Raw genomic sequence first — 23,942 nt, 5'->3', positions numbered from 1 at the left:
CCTGGGGAACAGTAATGCCAAAATAACTTATAAACTTGGTGGAGTTGAACTAAAGCCGGTAGTGGAAGAAAGGGACTTAGGTGTTATGATACGGTCAGACATGAAGTTCTCTGAACATTGTAGACAGGTTGCAAGGAAGGCCCATGGTGGCTTATCGAACAATTCCTAGTAGAGATAAGGACGTCATAATACCATTACATAAGGATATTTTTAGACCACACTTGGAATACTGTGTACAAGTATAGAGACTGCACCTAAAAAAAGGCATTGTGCTTTTTGCAAGGGTCCCAAAACACCTGGTGAAATCGGCAAAAGGGCATCCATATGAGGAGACTTTGAATATGTGGGTTGCAGAGCTTGGAAACTAGGCACCTTAGAGGAGACTTGATTGGGGTGTTTAGGCTCTGAGAGGCATAAGTAAAATGAATGAGGCCAAAATTTTCACAGTTATGAATGAGTCTAGAACAAGGGGCCATAATTTCATGTTACAGGGGAAGATGTTTAGACTGGATTGCAGAAATTTTATTTTTTCAAGCGAGTTATAAATTACTGGAATAAGTTACCTACATGGGTGGTAGAGGCTGACAGTTTTGGGAAATTCAAAGGTCAGCTGGATAATTACCTATGGGAGGAGGGAAACATATAATGTCTATTTCCTTTTCTCTTATCATTATTATTATTTTTGGCTGGTGCAGCATAAGCCATAGGCTTCCTTGCACCATGTGGCCATTGCTAATAATAATACTCTTTGAGTGGTCACTTTAGGTGGTGAGTCAGGTGAGCATGCATATGTGTGCAAGTGTGAATACACTAATAAGAGGGCTTCTGCTATACAGTATTCTCTGTTTTCATTTCAATATATTATGGATTGCAAAAATTTTTTTGTTTGTTTGCTGTTTAACATGCCAGGAAAGCAGTGATGCACCTCTCTTATAGGCAACTCCCACTTCCATGTGGCATCCATAAAACACCAGAGACAATTCTCTAATCCCGCCATAGTGATTTGTTTGTTATTAATAGTGGCATACGAAGCAAGAAAACAAGCTTATACTTGCTTTCATCAACAAAAAAAAAAAAAAAAAACCCCTCCCATTTTACCTATCCATCTGCTCCAACAGTTTGCTTATTTCTTCCTTGAATTTATTCAAGCTATCCACTTCCACGACATCAGATGGAAGTTTGTTCCAGCAACCAACTACCCACTAGCTAAAGGCAAATTTCTACACAACTATTCTGCAACCATTCTTACACAATTTCAATTTATGTCCCACAGGTGCATAGTCTGAGCAAGAAGAATCCCATCAGCACTGAGCTTTCTCAATACATTCAAAGTCTTACACACCTCAATCAGATCATCTCACTAAGCAATTTGCAGAACTGAAGCCTTTTTTGATCCTTCCTAAAATGAGGCCTCCAGACTTCTTGGCAAAAGATGCTAAGAAAAACAGCAAGGATTTCTTTACTTATATAAACTCTAAAAGGAAGGGGATGAATCTGATTGATCCACTTGACATCGATGGTTCGACTGTTGATGATCCTGCTCAGATAGCAAACAAACTGAATGAGTATTTTGCATCTACATTCACACATGAAGAATTATTAAGGTTTGAAAATGGCAGAAGGTTATCAAATTGTAGCAGGATACTTAATGATTTTGTAATAACTGAGAGCAAAGTGGAGGAGAAATTATTGAAGTTAAACATAAGAAAAGCACCTGGGGTGGATGGGATCTATCCAGTTATATTAAAGAAGGCGGCAAAGCAACTAAGCAAACCCTTAGCCATAATTATGAAAGCATCCTTGGACTCAGGGGAGGTTCCCACGGACTGGAGATGTGCAAATGTATCCCCAATTCACAAAGGGGGATCGAAGGGTGACACGAGTAATTACAGACCAGTTAGTTTAACTTTTGTTCCGAGTAAAATAATGGAGTCACTGGTTAAAGATGCATTGCAGGATCATCTAGACAAGACTGCAGCAATAATTCAGACACAGCATGGGTTTGTTAAGGGAAAGTCTTGTCTGACAAATTTGTTAGGATATTATGATGTGGTTACAAAGGAATTGGATGCAAAAAATAATATTGATATCATATATTTGGATTTCAGGAAAGCTTTTGACACTGTTGCGCATGGAAGACTATTGTACAAATTGGAGCAGAATGGTATTAAGGGTAAGTTGCTACAATGGATAAAAGGATGGTTAAGTGGGAGAAGCAGAGGGTGGTAATCAATGGGTGCTGCTCTTCGTGGACTAATGTTATTAGTGGAGTCCCACAGGGTTCGGTGCTGGGTCCACTGTTGTTTTGTATATTTATCAATGATATTGATGAAGGTATATCAGGCTTAATGTCGAAGTTTGCAGATGATAGAAAGGTTGGCAGGGTTGTTAATGACAGTAATGGCAGTGTGCTACTGCAACAGGATCTAGATAATTTGGGCAGATGGGCTAAGAAGTGGCAACTGAAGTTTAACCTTGACAAATGCAAAGTACTGCATATGGGTAGAAGTAACCCCAGAGAAACGTAAAAACTGTGTGGTACTACACTTAAGGTGGTAGAAAATGAAAAAGACCTGGGAGTAATTGTGTAGTCAGATATGACGTTTTCTGAGCAATGCAGACAGGCTGCCAGGGCAGGTCATGGGGTTTTGTCAATGATATATAGGAATTTTGCTAGCAGGGAAAAGGAGGTGATTATCCCTCTGTATAAGGCAATGGTCAAGCCACGCCTTGAGTACTGCGTACAGGTCTGGAGGCCTCATTTTAGGAAGGATGTAGATTTACTTGAGCATGTACAGAGAAGGGCAACAAGATTGGCGAGGGGAATGAAGGGATCCTCTTACCAAGAGAGGCTTAAGTTCTGCAAATTGCAGTAGCTGGAGACTAGGCACATGCACGGTGATCTGATTGAGGTGTATAAGGCCTTGAATGGGTTGAGAACGCTGAATTCTGATGGGATCCTTCCACTTGTTCAGATTACGAACCTAAGGGGGCATAAATTCAAATTAAGAAAGGACAGAGGTAGAATAGATGTGCGGAAATTTGCCTTAAGCCAGCGGGTGGTTAATTGCTGGAACAAACTCCCATCTGTCATTGTGGAAGTTGATAGGTTGAATAAATTTAAGGAGGAACTGGACAGGCATTTGGAGGGAATGGTGTGATTTTTTTTTTTTTTTGGCTGATGCTGCATAAGCTCATACACTTGCTTTCTTGCCACATACAATGGAAAAATCACCTTCCTTATCCCTGCTAGCAAAATTCCTGTATATCACTGACAAAATCCCATGTCCTGTCAAGGCAGCCTGTCTCTGCTGCTCAGAGAACTTCATATCTGACTGCACAATTATCCCCAGATCTTTTTCATTTTCCACTACCCTGAATGTAGTACTACACAGCTGGCATGTTAATTTGGGATTATGAGGAATGCTGAAGAAATTTTTAAAGAAGCTACAGAGGGATGTACAGAAGGGATAAAGTTTAATGGCAATACTGTAAATGTGATCAGATATGCAGATGATACTATTTAGCTAGCCAGTCCTATGATTGATTTACAATCATTAGTGGATAGAGTAAATAGAATAAGTGAAAATTTTTGTTGTTGTTGTTGTTTGGTTTTTTTTTTAGGAGCATTAGCAACTAAGGCCATATTGCTCCGGGATATGTGGTGGTCATTCCCTGACCTTTCCGCATCCTCCTATTTGGTGGTGATGGGCTCGAACTCCAGTCTAATCAAAAAGCGTGTGCTACGCACTGCTGCTTCTTCCCACCTGGCTACGGAGGCGCCAAAAATTTTGGTTTGAAGTTAAACATCACAAAAACAAAATTCGCGGTGATCAGTAAGAAAGAACTACGAACAAAAATTACAATTAATAATGAAGAAATTTAAAAGGTTAAAAAGTTATTGTTATCTTGGATGTATGCTGAGCGAGGACTGAGACCATTCTATTGAGGTTTGCTCAAGAAATGAACAAGCACGTGCTGCCTTCCTTAAAATGAAGAATCTTCTATGCTGCAGTGATCTTAAGCTTCCTATAAGAACAAGAATACTGAGATGTTGTCTTTTCTGTCCTCCTTTATAGAGCAGAAGCCTGGACACTGACAAAAAAGACCCAGAATAAGTTAAATGCTTTTGAGATGTGGTGCTACAGACGAATGTTAAGTGTCATGGACTGATAAGATAAAGAATGATGAGATAAAGAGATGAATGAAGAAAAAGACAGAAATAACTAAGGAGAGGAAACTAAAATATTTAGGAGATATGATGAGGAATGACAAATATAAGATGTTGCAAATGATAATCCAGGGTAAGATCAATGGAAAAAAAGAAGGAAATCTTGGTTGGCATACCTCAGAGAGTGGTTTTATCAGAGTAACGAGGACTTGTTTAAGGACTCTACCTCATGTAAGTCCATCAAAGATGACAGCCAACCTCTGCAAAGAGACAGCACACTGAAGAAGAAGATACCCATATGTAGTGCTTTACATTTATCGAACCTGCATTTGAGGTTTAAGAAATGCATTTGCATTTGTTAAACCTCAATTGCCATTTTTAATTCCAACTGCTAATTTTTCTAGATTTGTTGCTGTAACATACCATCATTACTATCAATCACCTTGCCAACCTTTGCATCATATGCAAACTTAGACATTAAGCCTGATATACCATCATCAATATCATATCATCAATAGCTTTAATAAATACAGAAAACATCAATGGGCTCAGCACCAAACCCCGGAAGACTCCACTAATAACATTAATCAACAAAGAGCACTTTCCATTAATAACCACTCTCCCACTCAACCGTCCCTTTATCCATAGCATTAAATTGCCCGTAATGCAACACTGCTCCAATTTGCACAGCAGTCTATCATGTCTAACAGTATCAAAAGTGTTCCTGAAATACAAGTATATGATATGAAAATTATTTTGTGCATCCAACTCTTTGTGACTGCATCATAGTATCCAATCAAATTGGTCACACAAGATTACTCCTTGACCAACCCATAAGGTGAATGTAGAATAACTGCGCTCTTGACTACTAGATGGTCCTGCATTACTTCTCTACCAGCGACTCCATTATTTTCCCTGGAACAGAATTTAAGCTAACAGGTCTGTAATTAATCGTGTCACTCTTTGATCCCCTTTTTGAATTGGGGATACATTTGCACATCTCCAGTCTACAGAGACTTCCCTCAAAGATACTCTCATAATTATGGCTAAGGGTTTGCTAAGGGTGGGCATCTTTCTCATCTCTGATACGAATGTGCTAATTGCTGATTGATTCAGATTGTCCTAAATCACGTGAACAGTGCATGATATATAATACAGTATGATGCCGATAAATTTTGTTTGACGATTTTAAACTTTCAATTTATAAAAAAAAAAATAAAAAAGCAAAAATAAATAAATAAAAATGGCATCGTGGTTAGTGATCGGCGCTATTGTGAATGGGCACAAATCTGACCAGCACAAAATGAGGGCTACCAGTAGTTTGTAAGGACTGTCCCAAAATGACAGCAAAATTTTCAGCATCTGTTACATGATTCAGAGTGAAAATATTCTAGTTTTGAAAATACATTATTCAACTGCTATTCTATTGCTTTTAAAAATTTAAACCAGTTGAATAAGAAATTTTTCTGTATCAGGGGTAAAAAAAAAGTATCAACAAAACTCATTATGAAATGCTCTCCAGGTAACTTTAGCTTTCTGTACTAGCCTAATAAGAGCCAGATATGATTGGTTGAGCTATTATTCTTTGTTATGTACCTTAAACAATAATATTTGTTCTGTAAGAGAAGGCTGTCAGTAGTTTAGCATCTGTATTAAAAGCCCATTGTATTTTAGGTTTGTTGAAAGTAATGCCAATCCTTGGAAAGATGCAAGTCTCAATGATCATAAAACAAAGAACTTGCAATTTAACCTCATAGCTGATAGATTCATTTTTAAAATACTGTGCCAGATTTCTTACTCACCAAGGTGATTTTATTTGTTGGGTCCTGCATTAGTCCCACCACTACATCAATCAATGATCATTTAGGTTATCTGTCTTTCTAAATTTCTTTATCAACTTTGTGCCTTTGCTGTGTGCAATTTGCATTTAAATTGTTTCTATATACTAATGAACACAATGTTGATTGAAAATAGCTCTCCAGAAACAGTTCTGTACTAATGTAAATGCCATTGTACACATCTGGACAAACATCTACACTTGCTGCTTGGCACCATCTATACTTCATTAATGCAGGTACCTATATATTTAATATATTTCCTAGTGGTGTTTATGTTTTCACATATACATAAGAATTTTATTTTCAGTATTTTTATATCAGTGTGGCTGGTATGATATAGAAGTCAAATGGATGTAATTAGTACTTTGTAATTACATGACCATTTATTCCCAAACCAAAGGTTCCTTATTGCATTAAAATTTTAATGGAAGCACACTGTTTGTCATTTTCTAAATTACTGATGTGCAAAAGTGAAATATTTTACCGAGGAATATTAACAGTACAGTTTTTCCAGATAATCAACAACTCTGAATCGCATAGAACACTTCTATATAGGAAGAAACCTATGTTGCAGTATGAAATGATTACTTGCTGATATTAAAATTAATGATTCATTAAGTTTAGATATCTATTTAATATTGCATGATGGATGCACTCACATCATTATAACATTATGTTTTCTGAGATAATAACTTCAGATTTTTAATGTGATCACTGTAGCCACTGTTTACCGAGGTATATTAAAACACAGCTTATAACAACTATCACTAATATTATGTTTGAGTGGCATGTTGTACAAATTATTTTCATAAAACTAACTGAAATTAAAGCTCTTCACCTGTGTATTAACAATAAACATTCTAAACTTTAAGGGTTTTCAGTTTGATCTTTTGGTGTTTTTGTGACAGTATAACAGAAAGATTACAAACACTGAAGAAGCAGGGGAGAAAACATCTGTGAAACATATGAATGTTAGATTATTTTTGTAATAAACAGATTGTAAACTTTACACTGGTGAAGTGCTTTCATTTTGAATGTTTTGAGCTATAAATATATGTAATATTTTAAAATAAAATTGAAAACATACCAAACAAGACTCGCAATTCCCACAATCTTCTTCCCTGAGACAGCCATCACAATCACCACATGTCTCTTTGTTTTTTTCTTCATCATCTTCATCTTCTTCTTCTTCTTCTTCATCTTCCTCATCATCTTCTTCATTCTCCTGCTGATCCTGGAATTCTTGGACATATTTTAATTCTTGAAGCTTTATTCTCTGTTCTGCACATTTTATTTCTTGTTTCTGTCGTTGTTCACGAATGTGTTTTAAAGCCTGAAATTTTTCTCTTTGTTGCTCTTGGGCATGTTTCAATTTCTCTTGTTTTTGTTTCTGTTGCTCTTGTGCACATTTCAAATTTTCTTGTTTTTGTCTTTGTTCTCGGATGTGTTTTAAAGCCTGCAATTTTTGTCTTTGTTGCTCTTGTGCACGTTTCAAGTTATCCTGCTTTTGCCTTTGTTCACGGATATGTTTTAAAGCTTGTAATTTTTTTCTCTGCTGCTCTTGCGCACGTTTCAGGTTCTCTTGTTTTTGCCTTTGTTCACGGATATGAGTTAATTCTTGTAATTTTTGCCTTTCTTCTTCTTGTAGTCGTTTCAAAGTTTGCCTCTGCTTTTGCTGTTCATTTAACTGTTTCAATGCCTGTTGTTTATGTTTGTGCTGTTCCTGCACACGTTTAAGAGGATGCAGTTTCTGCTTATGTCGCTCTTGTAAACGTTTTAATTCATATGTGTGTCTTAGGCTTTGCTGTTTTTGACTTTTTGCTTCCTGAACACATTTCTCATTCAGTCGTTTCTGTCTCTGTCGTTCTGATTTACGCTTTAGGTCCTGTATACGTGTTAATACCAGAGGCTTTTGATTTTGAGATTTACGATTTAATTCTTGTTTTAATTTCTGCTGTTTAAGGTTCAGCCGTTGAGAAGTACGATGTAGTCCATGCATATATTTAAATTCATGTAAATGACTCAATTCAGAATTGTCTTGCTGTTTTCTTATTTTTTGTTGAAGATGTTTCTGAAAAATACAATTAAGATTACATATATATTTAGGATGTAAGAAAATATTTTGCAATTTCTTGTAATTAATTTATTTTCATTCATGTATAATTATTCAGAAAGAGCTTTAAGGACCACAAATTATGCAATACACAATAAAATAAGCTAGATCTCTTGTTATTGTTTTTTCTGAGCTAATAACCAAACGTTCTATATAAGAAAATGATTAAAATATTCAGGTTTACTATTTAATGAATCAAAACCAGTATTCTACATAAGGAATGAACCATGCTTCAATAAGTTATTTGAATGGATAACAGTGGTTATAAATTATTATGTAAAACTTGACATGAATTCTCATGCATCTATCATAAGATGCATGAGATAAAGGAATATCACATCTCTTTATCTCATGTGCCATGAGATAAAGATATGTGATACATGTTAGAATGTATTTTCAACATCAACTAACTATCCAAGCAAAATTAAATTCTGCTGTTATTATCACTTTTTTAACAAGGTAACAATTTATAAAGTAGGATTGAATAATTAGTTCCTCTATGGGAATCTGTCACCAGGTCAACTAAAAAGAGTAAAGAGATAATAAAATAAAGAAAGGGAATTAAATGAAAGAATAGAGATCACAATTAATTAGAATTAGTAAAGGCCAGAAGATGCAGGAAGCAAGGCTTTTGTGGCATCAGAGAAAAAAAAAAAAAAAAACCATTACACCTATATTCACTCTTATCATAATCTTTTCACTGCAGGAGCCTCCATTCCAGGTACCCTTAAATTTTATTAAACTGTCAATCTTGATTATCATGGGAGGCAGTTTATTCCAGTGATTAACAATATGCTAACTAACGGTAAACTTCATAAGGTCTATTCTACTTGTTTTCCTCAATAGTTTGTATTATGTCACCTGGATTTTTTATCATCAAAATTTCCACTGTCATTCATTTCACTCCCTCATTAACCCTGTCTTGACGTGTAATCTCAGCAACCTCCCATGTGATCACTGTTCCACCTTTAAGCTTCCCGCTATTTGTGGACTGTGGCATTCCTCCAATCCACATGGATTACGAGTCAAACAATGACTTCATGTTAATCCTCATGGTTTAGCACAAGGGAGTGTCCCTTTGTATGACTGGGTAAATATAATCAATAATCTGGAATTTTATCTATTTTCAGACCCAATAATTTTTTTTCTATTAGACTCTACTCCATAAATATTAGTTATCCTACTGCACTTAGGAATAATACACAATGTATGTCAGCATAAAAAAGAATTTTCTACAATTAAGATTAATACAAAGTATCTACTCAGCTCACAAGACACATTTGTAGAATTATTTACGATTTTACCATTTCCATCATACAAAGAGCTCATTTGATTTACTCTTTTCCTCTTCATATTTAAGTATGCAATGAACTTCTTGTTCCCATTCTTTATTCCCTCTCTCTCTCTTTCAGCTAGTGATTTCTCGTATTCAGGCTTCATCTGCCTATAGCTTTATTACAAAAAAAGTTAACACCTGCCCTTATCCTTGACTACTGAAGTTTCATTTATCGTTCACTTTTGCTGCTAATGGTTTCTGCACCATCACATTTGTGATATTACCCAGGTCAGACACTAGAGACAGGATATTATGGTTAATTGCTGTTAACATTTCCTGCACCATCATATTTGTGATATTACCTAGATTGCTGACAGAATACTGGTATTCCTTGTATTCTCTACCTTATAAGTTGATACAGATAAGTCATCAAGATTGAATCAAAATATTTATCTAACAGGTCAAATAAAGAGTCTACGATTTCAAACCTATGAGTATTACACTGAAATCTCCCATAACAAAATATACTCAGCTTAGTTTTACTTTCTCACTCAAGTTACACACCAAGACTCTTATCATACTCACTCCACCATCTTTCACTGCATAGGCAAGATGGTTAGTGGCAAAGAACCCTGATTCTGAACAATCTCACATTCTCATGAGATTGTTCAGAATCAAGGGCTCCTGCTATTCTTCTTATACACATTGCATATTTCAGAATGAAACACGCCATCCCCTATATCAGGATGCCACGAAGTCTCAGCTAAAACTCTATTATTTAATCAGGAAGTGGGGGTACAGTTTCAATGCAGTATTTATTTGAAGAAGTTTGAGAAAATAATGCTACTCAGCATTGTCTTTACTGTGTGGGAACACTATTTATCTCCTGTGGTAGAGCTTGGGCTTATCTTACTTCAGAAACAACTACATTTATCCATGAATTGGCCTAAAGTTACTAATATAGTAAGTTCCCATTATAACACTCCTGCCTATAGCATTAATTCTCTTTTCTTCGTTCCACAGAACTCCCCCACTGATATCACTTTTTCCTAAAGTCCCAAGAAGGAATAACTCCCCACCTTGATTTTTGAGTTTTGGAAAAGGGATGAGAGTGACTAAATTCTAGGAATTGTTTATGGTGCAATTTGTCAATTTCATATTTAACCCAAATAATCTTCAGTGCTTTGGGTTAATCTTGTGATTAACCCAAAGCACTGAAGATAGATAGAAATGCCACTCTTTATGACTTAAGTGTCTGGTCATTTATCACCGCCTTTGCCCTTGTTGGTACTGTAATTAGTACTTTTTTGTGTTTTCAACACAAAATCACTGATCAATTAATTAACGACAGCATTATTATTATTATTATTGTGTTAATACTACTATATTTATGAAGTTTTTAAAGAGATATTTAGTTTAGTTTAATTTAATTTAATAAAATTTTCATTCTTATTAATAGAATGCAACAGGTTGAAGGTGCCAAAAAAAAAAAAAAAAAAGCAAGTGCAAGCATACAGGTTTTTAATTTACAAATCAACAGCTGCTTCAGAAACACTACAAAAAATTCCTTTAAATATTTATGAAATATTAAAAGTATTCCCAAGGGATTAAAAATTAAAAATTCATTCAATTAAAAACTACTTCACTGTAGTTTTTAATTGAATATCATGAAAAAGGTGAATCTGTTGTTCATCAAAAACTTATACACTACTGTGACCACTTTCAGAGCTATCTGGTTCCATCAAGAAAACAGATAGCCTCAATTAGCAACCTTACATCAAATGGTGAATACATGTATAGAATCTAAGCGAGCAACCGAGTGGTGAGTGTGTGTAAGAATAAACTTCTGTGTAACAACTGAAAATTTCTGATTTATCTTCTTGTGAAAATATCTGATTAAAATATTAGTATCCTTTAGGTCAATTCAAGGATAAATTTTGTCATTTCTAAAGTGAGCAAAGCCCTCTGCCACTGGATGGTTAACAGTGTCCTAAGAGAGTAAAGAGAGAGAAGCAACATGCAGAGTAGCATTATTTTGTCAAAACCTATTATATCAGTTAGCGGACCCAGTCAGTATATCAACTTCATTTAGCATCTATTCCATTGATAGTACACTCAGTCCTCGTATAACACGTGTTTACACTACACGAATTCGATCATACACGATTTATAAATAGGGGAACGATATCTTTTATAACACGACCGAATTCGCTTATGCACGATTCGCCTTTGTGTTTACAAGAAATGGCAGTCGAATGCGGAATCACCCCAACTGAACGCAACACGATAGGAATGAAGAGAAGATTCTGAAAATGTATTTATGTTTTTTATATCAGTGAAGGGGAAACACATTTCACCATAATAACGTAAAAACCAACACAATTCCAGCTATCGGTATAATCGCAAATGCAATTAGATCGAGTTTACTACCAGTTTAAAACAGATTCCACTAGCAGAAATGCAACTGGAAATTGTTTTTATTGTTTTATGGTAGTAACACCCAGAAATGTGCTTTAGTAAAATGTGAGGTGTTAATAGTGTATGTCTGCCTTTACGGTGTTGTTTATTCAGTTGCTACAGCTTTGTTTATGTGTATCAAGCGTGCCTCCTCGTTTTGTAATTGTGCTTTATTCCCTAAATGAGTAAAATACTTAAAAGGTGTGAAAAGGAAGCGTCCTGGTGAAGACACTGCAGATTCAGAGAGAAAAAGAAAAGCAATATCGATAAACAGAGGTGGACTGGGTCAAAAATTCTTACCCGGGAAAATTTGTAGTGGCCTGACATTAGCGTTTATGGCCAAAATCACACCGACCTCTGGCCCACCGGGGTTTCCCCGGTAAGGCTTATAGCCAGTCCTCTGTCGAAAGAGAAAAAATATGAAATTGTGAAACACTTTGAGCGGATAAAACACTTTTATGGATATAAAAATATCCATGGAACACTTGAATTAAAATACTAGTCAAAAATTTTTGATTTCAGAATACAAAACTGAACGACTCAAATACATCTAAAATATATTACAGTTTGAGTGCTTGGTAAAATTTTAAGCATATAAAATTGAACTAGAAATTAACAAAAATTGAACATCTAAAGCTTTTAATATTAATGAGATGGGCTTCTCTTGAAAATAGAACTACAGTAGAACGCCAAAAATTTTAATGTCAATAACCCAAGTGAGCCAGCTTTTATTTATTTATTTATTTTTCATGCTGGTGCCATACAATAATTGCAATAAGCGAAGGTTATTGTGATCACGTTTGTGAACTGAATTTTGATTCTATTAAACAGCAATTGTAATAAGCGAAAATCGGAGGAATATTATCAACAGGCTATAAAAATGAAGATATAAAGCAGAAATTTATACCTTTATTTTACCTTACCAATTAATAAATTAAATGATAAGTGAAAATCAGAAGAATATTATCAACAGGTTATCAAAATAAAAATAAATTTACTCTTACATTCATAGCTTAATTAATACACACACTACTAACTAAACATAACACTGTGTAATCTGATATTTCTGTTCACTGACATTTTTTTTTTTTTTTTTGGGTGATGCTACATAAGCTTATATGCTTGCTTTCTTGCATTACATTCCACGATTAGTATTACTATAGGTCTAAATTAGACTGATTTAAAAATCAAAGTTTTCTTCAAAAAAAAAGTGTAAACTTCTTTAGATACAACTGCATTTATAAATTCCATTTCTTTTAGCCCAAGAAAACTAATTTTAAAACAACAATCTACCTCTTTAGACTGGAATACACGTGACAGAAAGACTATATGGCTACAGGTTTTTGAACAAACTGGATGACTGCTACGTATCCCAGCATGTTTAAGGGTGTACAAGGGGCTGTAATATCCTAGAAATACTGATGAGCAAAAACATTATGACCAACTACCTAATATGATGTTGGTCCTCCGCGTGCAAACAAAACAGCTCATATCCGGCGAGGCATGGACTACAAGATTTCTAAATGTGTCTTGTAGTATCTGGTACCAACACATAACCAGAAGATCCTTTAACTCCTGTAAGGTTTGTGGTTGAGACGCCACAGATCGGAGTTGCTGTTCCAACACAAACCACAAATGCTCGATGGGACTGATGTCTGCAGAATTTCGAGACATGGACAATATCTAGAAGTCTTCCTCATGTTCCACAAACCAGTCTCAAACAATCTGGGCAGTGTGGCATTACGCATTATCCTGCTGAAAGACAGCACCACCAGAGGGGAAGACCATTGCCATGAAAGGGTGTACCTGGTCAGCAATATGTTCAGGTAGGTGGTAGACATCAGAGTGCCCGGCATATGGATGATTGGACCCAGGGTATCCTAGCAGAACATCGCCCAAAGCATGATACCACTGCCACCGGCTTGTTTTCTTCTCACGGCGCATCCAGGCCCTATCACTTCCCCAGGTAAATGACATACACATACCCAGCCATCCACATGGCGCAACAGGAAACATGATTCATCGGACCAGACGACCTACTTCAAATCACTTAAGATCCCGTTTCGATGCTTGCGTGCCTATTGTAGGTGCTTTCGCTGGTGAACCATGGTTAGCATGGGAACTCAGTGCAGCCTGCGGCTACGCAGCCCCATTTTCAACAGGGTTCATTGTACTGTGTGTTGTGACACATTACTCCTGTCACCAGCATTCCAATTACCGGCGAGTTGTGCCACATACCATCCAGAAAAGCCTTTGCTCACCTGGAGCATCGATGATGCAGTGATCATCCAACACCTCGCTGGCGGTTGTTGGGTTTTCCCTCCTCAGACCACTTTGGGTAAGTACTAACCATGGCTGACCGTGAGAACCCCACCAGCCGTGCCTTTTCGGATACGCTCTGACCCAGTCATCTGGCCATTACAATTTGGCCTTTGTCAAACTCACTTAAGTCTGCTGTCTTTACCATCTGAAGAAAAAGAGTAACACTGATTAATGGAGCTCAGCATAAGATGCTTTTTATACTGTGTCCCGATCCATGTCGTAGTTCACCTGCAGTTGCTTTGATTTGCATAACGACTAACTGGTCATAATGTTTTGATTCATCGGTGTAGTTCTCCCTAAGGAGCCTATCTGTATCAAAAACTTGACAGTTGGGGAAACCAATTACAGGCAGTGACCACTGGAAATGGATTGTGTCTAAAAAACCTATGTAGACAAATTCAGTTTTAAAAGGGGACCATAATGGAATGAGATTTTTCTTGGGTTCAGTTAACTGGCGTGATAATGTATGGTGTAGGATACGAATATGCTATGGGAAATGTTCAAGGGATTTATCCTCAAAGCCACAAACACATTCATATAAGTGGTCAAATTCCATAAATGCAAGGTGCCAAAATGGATGAAAAGCGAAGTTAAAAGAGTTTGACTGAACAAGAGAAGCAAGAATGGGAAAATTACAGACAGTCATGTAATTTCAATTTGTATGGATATTATAAGAGAATATGGAACAAAGCCAAAGATTGGGTAAGACAGGCAAATGCTGATTATGAGAAACACTAGCCAAGAAAGTTAAGAAGATTGGGAAAAGCAGTAAATACAATAGGTCCTTTAATTTGTGCAGGAAGAACCACAGAAAGCCCAGCAGAAATGACATATGAGTTGTTGTTGTAGTAGTAGTAGTAGTAGCAGGGTTTTAGGCACATCAGCAACAAAAGCCAAAGTGTGCTGTTTATATTGTCTGTAAATAGTATTTAAATTCTATACAGTGGAACCAACTGATGATGTTACCAACAGCAAATTCAAAATGGGAAGCATTCAAAGAATTAATCTTGGAAGCTACAAGGCTTTACATACCAACTAAGAAATATTGTTCAAGGTTTAGGCCTAAATGGATGTCAGATGAACTAATGAGACATGTGGCAGAGAAGAAAAATGCATGGGATACATATAAATTAATGGATGACATGGAAGTCTATGATAGGTATAAGCTGGTCTGTAACCAAGTCACAAAGGAGATGAGGCAGGCAAAGGCAGATTATGAGAAATCTTTGGCAAAGGATGCAAAGAAAAACAGCAAAGAGTTCTTTACTTATGTAAATTCTAGAAGGAAAGTGATGAATCAGATTGATCCACTGGATATTGATGGTTCAACTGCTGATGATCCTGCTAAGGTGGCTAACAAACTGTGGTGATCAATGAGAAGTTATTCAGGGAGCAGAATTCCAGAGGTGAATTAAACTCTGGCAGTGAGCTAAATGATTTTGTAATAACTGAGAGGAGAGTGGAGGAGAAATTATTGAAAATAAACTTAAAAAAGGTACCAGGGGTGGATGTGATCTATCCCATTATATTAAAGGAGGCAGCAAAAGAAGTAAGAAAACCCTTAGCCATAATTATGAGAGCTTCCTTGGACTCAGGGAAGGTACCCATGGGCTGGGGATGTGCAAATGTGACCCCAATTCACAAAGGAGGATCAAAGGGCAAGGCAATACAAGTAATTATAGACCTATTTGTTTAACTTCTTTTCCAGGGAAATTAATGGAGGCATTGGTTAAAGAAGCACTGCAGGATCATCTAGACAAAACTTTAGTTATAGCTCAGACACAGCATGGGTACGTTAAGGGGAAGTCTTATCTGACTAATTTGATTGGATACTATGATGTAGTCACAAAGGAACTGGATGCAGGGAATAACATTGATATCCCATATTTGGATCTTAGAAAGGCTTTTGATACCACTGTACATGGAAGACTGCTGCACAAATTGGAGCAGTGCGGCATTAGAGGCAAATTGCTGCTATGGATAAAGGGATGGTTGAGTGAAAGAAGACAGAGAGTGGTGATCAATGGACACTGCTCTTTGTGGACTAATGTTATTAGTGGAGTCCCTCGGGGTTCAGCGTTGGGTCCACTGTTGTTTTCTGTATTTATAAATGATATTGATGATGGTATATCAGGCTTAATGTCCAAGTTTGCAGATGATACAAAGGTTAGCAGGGTTGTTAACGACACTAATCACAGTACGCTGCTGCAACAGGATCTAGAAAAGTTGAGCAGATGGGCTGAGAGGCGGCAAATGAAGTTTAACATTGACAAATGTAAAGTACTACATATGGGAAGCAGGAACTCCAGAGTAATGTATCAACTCTGTGGTACTACACTGATAGTGGTAGAGAATGAAAAGGACCTCAGGGTAATTGTGCAGACAGATATGAAGTTTTCTGAGCAGTGCAGACGGTCTGCAAGAGTAGCTCATGGTGTCTTGTCAATGATATTCAGGAATTTTTCTAGCAAGGATAAGGAGGTGATTATCCCCTTGTATAAAGCAATGGTCAGGCCACACCTTGAGTACTGTATACAAGTTTGGAGGCCTCGTTTTAAGAATGATGTAAAGCTCTTGGAATGAATACAGAGAAGGGCAACAAGATTAGTGAATGGAACGAAGGGTTGTTCTTATGAAGAAAGGCTTAAGTTTTGCAGATTACAGCATCTGGAGACTAGGCACCTGTGAAGTGATCTGATTGAGGTGTATAAAGTCTTGAATAGTTTGAGCATGCTCAATGCTGATGGGATTCTTTCTCTTGCTCAGAATAATCACCTGAGACGGCATAAATTCAAATTGAGGAAAGGCAGTTGTAAGAGATGTGTGGAAGTTTGCCTTTAGCCAGTGGGTAGTTGATTGGTGGAACAGACTTCCATCTTTTGTTGTGGAAGTTGATAGCCTAAATAAATTTAAGGCTGAGCTGGACAGGTATTTGGAATGAATGGAGGGGTGAATTGGGAGAGAGTTTTTTTTTTTTTTTTTTTTTGGCTGATGCTGCATAAGCTTGCTTTCTTCAGTGTGTTCTTTGATCAATTTTCTGTTTTGCTGGATGAAAAATCCGAGTTTCCAGGAGAGAAAAAAACCATAATACCCTCCCTCACCCGACACCAACTAACTCAGCCACACTGCGAAAAGGGCCTGTGAAAATTGCTCACATCATCAATGGGACTTGAACCCAGGTCTTTTTTACCCAGTTGTTAAAAACTCCCTTGTGGTTAACAACTGTGTTACCCACAAGGGAGGCACATGAGCTGAATAGATATTTCTCATCAATATTTACAGTTGCAAGTAAGCCAAATCCCGGGAAATGTTAAGGTACCAGACTGCTCAAAAATAAGTAATATGATAATCTCAGATAACCATTTGGTAGAAAAACTACTGAGATTAAAGGAGGGGAAGGCAGTATATATTCAAAAATATAATATAATATAGTAATTAAAAAAGCTGCGTAAGAGCATATCAAACCACTGGAAATGTTAATGAGAGTGCCACTGAACTCCACGAAGATTCCCTTGGATTGGAGAAGTGATAATATCACTTCTCCAACCCACAAAGGTGGCGCTAAAGAGTAGGCAGCTAATCTGGTAAATTACTATGATTCAGCTAACAATTTTGACATTATCTAGACTTTTTAGTAAAGTTTTTGATGTGGTCCCTCATGGAAGGCTGCTATACAGACTGGAATACGTTGGAGTTACTGGTAAAATCCTATGCTGGATTGTAGGCTGGTTAAAATATAGGAGATAGAGGGTTGTTAAAAATTTCCAGTCTTCACAGTGGACTAGGGTAACAAGTGGGAATCCCTTAGGGATCAGTGTTGGGTTCCCAAGGTAAGCTGTCAAAGTCTGCCAATGCTTTAAAGATGGAAAGGGTGGTAAACAATCAGAGTGACGCCATGTTGCACATCAAGAGCTGAAAGTGGTTCAAGACTTAAAAATACTTAGGTGTTATGATTCAATCTAGCATTAAATTTTCATGCGATGTAAACAGGTGGCTAGGGAGGCACGTGGTGTCCTGTCCATGATTTATAGGACCTATGCTAGTAGAGAGAGAGAGAAGGACATCATTATCCCTCTTTACAAGATAATGGTCAGACAACATTTAGAATATTATATTCAGGTCTAGGGGACTGCACCCTAAAAAAAGATTAGAACTTCTGTAGAGAGTTCAGAAGGGCCAGATTGGTGACAAGTGAAAAAGTGATGCACATATGAAGAACAGCTTAGAATGTGTGAACTGCAAAGTTTGACAAGACATCTAAGGGGGGATCTAATTGAGATGTAACTGAGGCACTGCAGGAACTGAGTAAAATGTATGAGAAAATAACAGGAGATTGGATCTCATGAAGTTCAGCTACGAGGAATGGGTTGTCAAATGCTGGAATAAGTTGCCACCCAAAGTGGCAGAGATAGTGAGTCTAAGTTTGAAATAGAAATGGATTTCAGTATTAACTTGTATGAATATTCTGTTTTATTTGAATTTTTATTATTATTTTATCTATTTATTTTTGACTAAGGCAGAGGTTTCCTTTCTTACAGCATTTAGCCTTACTGATACAATACTAATTTTCTAGGATAAATTATCTACAGAAATACTAAAATCCTGAACATTTTTTTTTTTTTTTTTGCATTGTATTTCCACAAACATTGAAAAATAAATTACTCATTACCTTCAAAAGATTCACTGCCAAGCCTTTATACTTGCTTGGCTGAATTTGTACTTTCTTCTTAGCTACCTGTTTGGATGCAGTTGCATTGTTACCCTTATTAACTGGAGATTTGGAAAGCCTTTTAAAAGCAACTTCTCCTGAGGAAGATATAAAAAGTAATCAATAAACATTTATTAAGTGAACAATACCTAATTTAACACAATTAAATTTAAAGCCTCATATATTTTCATATTTGCAAAATATTTATTTCTCAACTAATGCATTTCAATAAAGAGAACAGTTAATCCTCCTTGACAATCACAGTTTAACTTATATGTGATTTCCTTTCAATTCTGTTTCAGATGAATTTGTCAGCTAAGCTTTACTTCTATCCAATGTGCTGACAATATTTATTACTGCCTTATATTTTTATTAAGTACTGTAATCAATATACTGCAATTGTAAAATTTAAATTCTGTATTTACCTGTATATTTAAAATTTAAATAAATACACAAGTACATACACTATACATGCATATAAAGTTATTTTTAATATACAGTTGTCCACTGCCAATAGTGTAGTTCACTCAGAGCTTGCACACTACAGCACTCTGTATATTTTGACACCCTCCCTCAGAGTTGTGCTCTGTTCCCCAGAATAGCACTATTCACTTCAAATGCCTTGGAAGGAGTTACCCAGTGGTAACTCCTTGGAAGGAGTTACCACTGGGTAACTTAACAGGTGTCTGGTTATAGAGAGATCCCTGTTGAAAAAAACTTTAATACTCTTTAATCTGATTTTCCAATCAGCTAATTAACAATGATGCCTTCAAAGGGGTATTCTTTGATTTTGCTATTAAAAATTGACTATTAACATATACTGTAATTAATGAAAAAACTACTGAATTGCAGGCCAAACTGAAAATGTAAAACATTTCCAATTTATAACAGGGAGAAACTTTGAAAGTGTCTGTTTATCGTCCAAAAAGTAATTTTTCATTCCCTCAAGTAATTTACATTTCTGTGTTAATTTTCTGTACCTGTTGTTGTTTGTTATTTGGTTTTTAGGAGCATTAGCAACTAAGGCCATATTGCTCCGGGATGTGCGGTGGTCATTCCCTGACCCTTCCGCATCCTGTGTATTTGGTGGCGACGGGCTCGAATCCCGGTCAATCAAGAAGCGTGTGCTACGCACTGCTGCTCCTTCCCACCTGGCTATGGAGGCACCCGTACCTGTTTGTCTGGCACAAATTTCCTGTGTCCATGGCTGTAAAATACTATGGTCAAATGTACTATTTCTTGCATATTACAAAAATGTACATTTTATACATCCTCCTTTCTACCAGTGCTATTAGAAAGGGAGCATCCACTCAAGTTATAATTAACTGAAGTATACTGAAGTGTTGTTTATAAAACACCTCTTTAGAAACTGCTGTAGCCTGACTGGGAGTTCTTTTTAATGGCACATGCAATACCAACACTCATCAATGCTGTTTCAGTTTACTTTTGGTTTTTCAGTCAGTTCTGTCATTTGGTTTTTTTTTTTTTTTTTTTTTTTTTTTAAGGAGCATTAGCAACTAAGGCCATATTGCTGTGGGGATAATGTGGTGGTTATTCCCTGACCTCTCCGCATCCTCCGTATTTGGTGGTCACAGGCTTGAACCCCGGTCTAATCAAGAAGTATGTGTGCTACGCACTGCTGCTCCTGCCCACCTGGCTATGGAGGCACCTTCAATCAGTTCTAGTTTATGTCCACTTTGTGCCACATGATTGATTTTAGTTTAATGTTCAGGTAGTTCAAACCCACCCCTCTCTCTCTCTCTAATAGCCTCAAAGAGATCAAATGAGTTAGCTAGTGCTAATAATCCAAAGAAGGCAAAAAGCTATTATAAAAAATTGTCACCAGAAACTAAACTGAACAATGTAAAGACTGGATTTGAGAGCATCTAGATTTACACTACATTTAGTGATTTTGAGCAATCTGAAAATTAAGAGTAAGATGGATGTTATTGTAAATAATGCAAATACATACAAGGTTTCATAATTTTAAGGTAGGTTTAGTTGCATTTTCTTGAACATTTAGTTTTTATAGTCCCAATTACAAGCACTAATCAAGGGATACCTATACATATGCAAAACTACTGCATAAAATTTATTCTGATAAGTTATTTGTACATACAAATGTACATAAAATACAAATCACAAATACAGGTAAAAAAAATTTTTTTTGGTTGTTAGTGAGACAAAAATCAAGTTTTATCTGTGTGATTGAAAGGTATTTCAGTAGGTAAACAAGTTGTGCAATTATGCTAGTAACTGCCAATAGAGAAAACTGTAACCCACTGGAATTATACATATTAAAATCACAAAGGAAAATTACTTCTCTGTTAGGAAAACTAAACTGGAAAGAGTCAAGTCTCAAAGAACTTTAAAAAGTTTTGGATGTAGAGGGAATTTTAGCCAAAAGATGAGGCTACATGTAAGGAAATCCTGGCAAAGGGGGAAATAAATATTTGAAGTTTTTCTGACCTGTGAAATAGGAGTTCAAGTTGTATCTTCTGGCAATGGTTTTGCATGCTGTGTGTATATAAGTCATATCCATGTACCTGATTTGGTTCTTCAGGCCTATGCTAGGGGGCATGGCAAGCAGAACTACCACAGTGTAAGAATTAGCAAGGGCCCATGATGATGTGGGGTGGGGAGGAGTATGTCCTGATAATTTTTTTTATGAATATTATAGAAAGAAAACTAAAATACATTAAGGGCTTTAGCCTCAGGCTACGAGAGATTTAGACAACCTACAAGTTAGTGCAAATGCACTAACTTGTAGAATTGAATTTTGCTAATTCAGAGTTTAGTACGCAGCTAAACTCTGAATTAGCAAAAATATGCAAAGGCGGCATCGTTTAAGTTATAACTCATATTGTGAATACCTTCACACTGAGTTGCCATGATATTGCACTACTTCGAATAAGTAACGCTTCACCAAAGGAGAAAACCGTTGTTACACTTCATAACTGTTTTGTCATCATTGCATCACTAGGGTACCTACCTCCCCACAGAAGAAGGGCCAAATACAAATAGCACTGAAACCGTGCCGTCTGGGTGGTGGTATCCACTGAGAATAAGTAACAACAGTCTTCTCCTTTGGTGAAGCGTTACTTATTTGAAGTAGTGCAATATCATGGCAACTTGTTGTGAAGGTATTCACAATATGAGATATAACTTAAACAATGCCGCCTTTGCATATTTTTGGTAATTCAAAGTTTAGCTGTGCACTAATAGAAAGAAAACTATTATTATTATTATTATAGTAATAATAAAAAATATAAAAAGGGGCACGATGGCCCAGTGGTTACGACACTGGACTAGCAGCCTGATGGACCCGGTGTACCAGATTGGCGGAAGTGAACGCGGCTCCATCACGCTGGGAGACCGGTATAATAATAGTAATAAATTAGAATAATAAATAAATTAATAGTAATAAAAATGAATAAATAAATAAAAACACTGTGAAAGTTGCTCCAGGGGACCTACCTACCCCAAGGTCGGAGTGGCAGCTAAGGCAGACTGTGGTGCCATCTGGCATCGCTCACAAGAACTACCGCTGGACATAAGCTGAAGCTAAACAGGTCCACCTCCATAGATGGATGATGTCATAAAGAAATATTAATCATACTGCATTGAGTGTTGAGCAGGATAACGTCACTTGCATTCAGGCCTTAGGCAGAAGGATGGATGATGTCATAAAGAAATATTAATCATACTGCATTGAGTGTTGAGCAGGATAACGTCACTTGCATTCAGGCCTTAGGCAGAAGGGGTCAGTTTGAAAAATCAGAGACGGTCTCCCAAGGAAGACAGTGGAGCAAGTGGCACTGTCACCTGTATGGCTACCACAAGAGAAGGGCAAGACCACCCAGCCCCACCAACTGGAAGTGCTTCCTGCACAATTGCGCTAGTGACCACCCAGGAAGGGAGAAAACGTCAATGCATGAAGCAGAGCATCGAAATGAATACATACATCATGCAAGCATACTACAAAATAATGAAGCTAGAGACCAATATGACAACTTATAGGGCAAGACTACATACCAAGTGGCTGGAACGATTCCCAGATATTCAGGTCACTGAACAGTAGACCAGAGAAAGACCATTGTCACAAAGAACCTGATAGCTCCAGCAATCTTGGAAAAAATCAAGCAGGAGGTGCGCGATCAACTACAAAGGATAAGGAATATGGAACCAGAGGAGGAAGAACATACCATCACTGAACCAGAGGAGGAAGAGCAAGAAGAAATACAACCCATAGCAGCCGAAGTGGAAAGAGATGAGGTCATGATATCCAGAATAGAGGATGAGTGGAAGAAGGTCCTAACAGAATTCGAAGGAATGAACCCCACAAAGACTCATGTGATACTAAAGCAGATGCCGAATAGAACCTTGTGGAGAGTCACAGACCACCTCAATCAGCACATAATACCATATTACCTTGACATCAATGGTGCAACACTGGAGGCCATCCACACAGCCGTGTATTGTGCTGCAGTAGCAGCCCCGAGGATTAATGGAAGAGAAACAAGAGACCAGCAGCAGAAGAACTGAAAACAGAAGGAACTGCCTTTGGATTCGGTTAAACCGATCCTGATAAATCGAGTCTGCTGTATTTACAATTTTTTGAATTTTTATCGTGCAAGAACATGTTTTAATATATCAAATTTTAACTTGAAAAATTTATAGCACAAAACTGCACATTAAAAAAAAAAAAAAAAAATTTCTTAAACTTAAGTGATCACAAGTAAGAAAAGTACATAAATTTGTCAGCATATACAAATGCAGTAAAGCATTTTTACTGCATTGAAACAAGTTTAAAAAAACAAAACAAAACAAAAAACAGTCAACTACTGAGTGCCGGGCACTCAGGATGAAGGTAGTCATGGATGGTCATTAGTGTTGGTTGTTGTTATTTGGTTTTTATGAGCATTAGCAACTAAGGCCATACTGCTCCGGGGATATGCGGTGGTCATTCCCTGACCTTTCCACATCCTCCGTATTTGGTGGTTACAGGCTCGAACCCTGGTCTAATCAAGAAGTGTGTGCTACGCACTGCTGCTGCT

General features: G+C 36.9%; 1 protein-coding gene across 1 annotated transcript in view; it reads right to left on the bottom strand.

The window, feature by feature from the left end:
- The window catches only part of LOC150079443 (uncharacterized), a 227,911-nt gene that overhangs the window by 141,498 nt on the left and 62,471 nt on the right, over positions 1-23,942 (bottom strand). The window contains exons 6-7 of the mRNA XM_090383422.1: positions 18,847-18,983; positions 7,097-8,080 (exon numbers count right to left, since the gene is read on the bottom strand). Coding sequence (XP_090239548.1) covers positions 7,097-8,080; positions 18,847-18,983 — 1,121 coding nt within the window. The remainder of the gene's footprint in view (positions 1-7,096; positions 8,081-18,846; positions 18,984-23,942) is intronic.

The sequence above is a fragment of the Mastigoproctus giganteus genome, chromosome 10 (genome assembly GCF_048544385.1).
Source record: "Mastigoproctus giganteus isolate SK-2022 chromosome 10, ASM4854438v1, whole genome shotgun sequence".
Lineage (NCBI taxonomy): Eukaryota > Metazoa > Arthropoda > Arachnida > Uropygi > Thelyphonidae > Mastigoproctus > Mastigoproctus giganteus.
The sequence above is the reverse complement of the archived record's forward strand: the minus strand, read 5'-3'. Positions and strand labels throughout refer to the sequence as shown.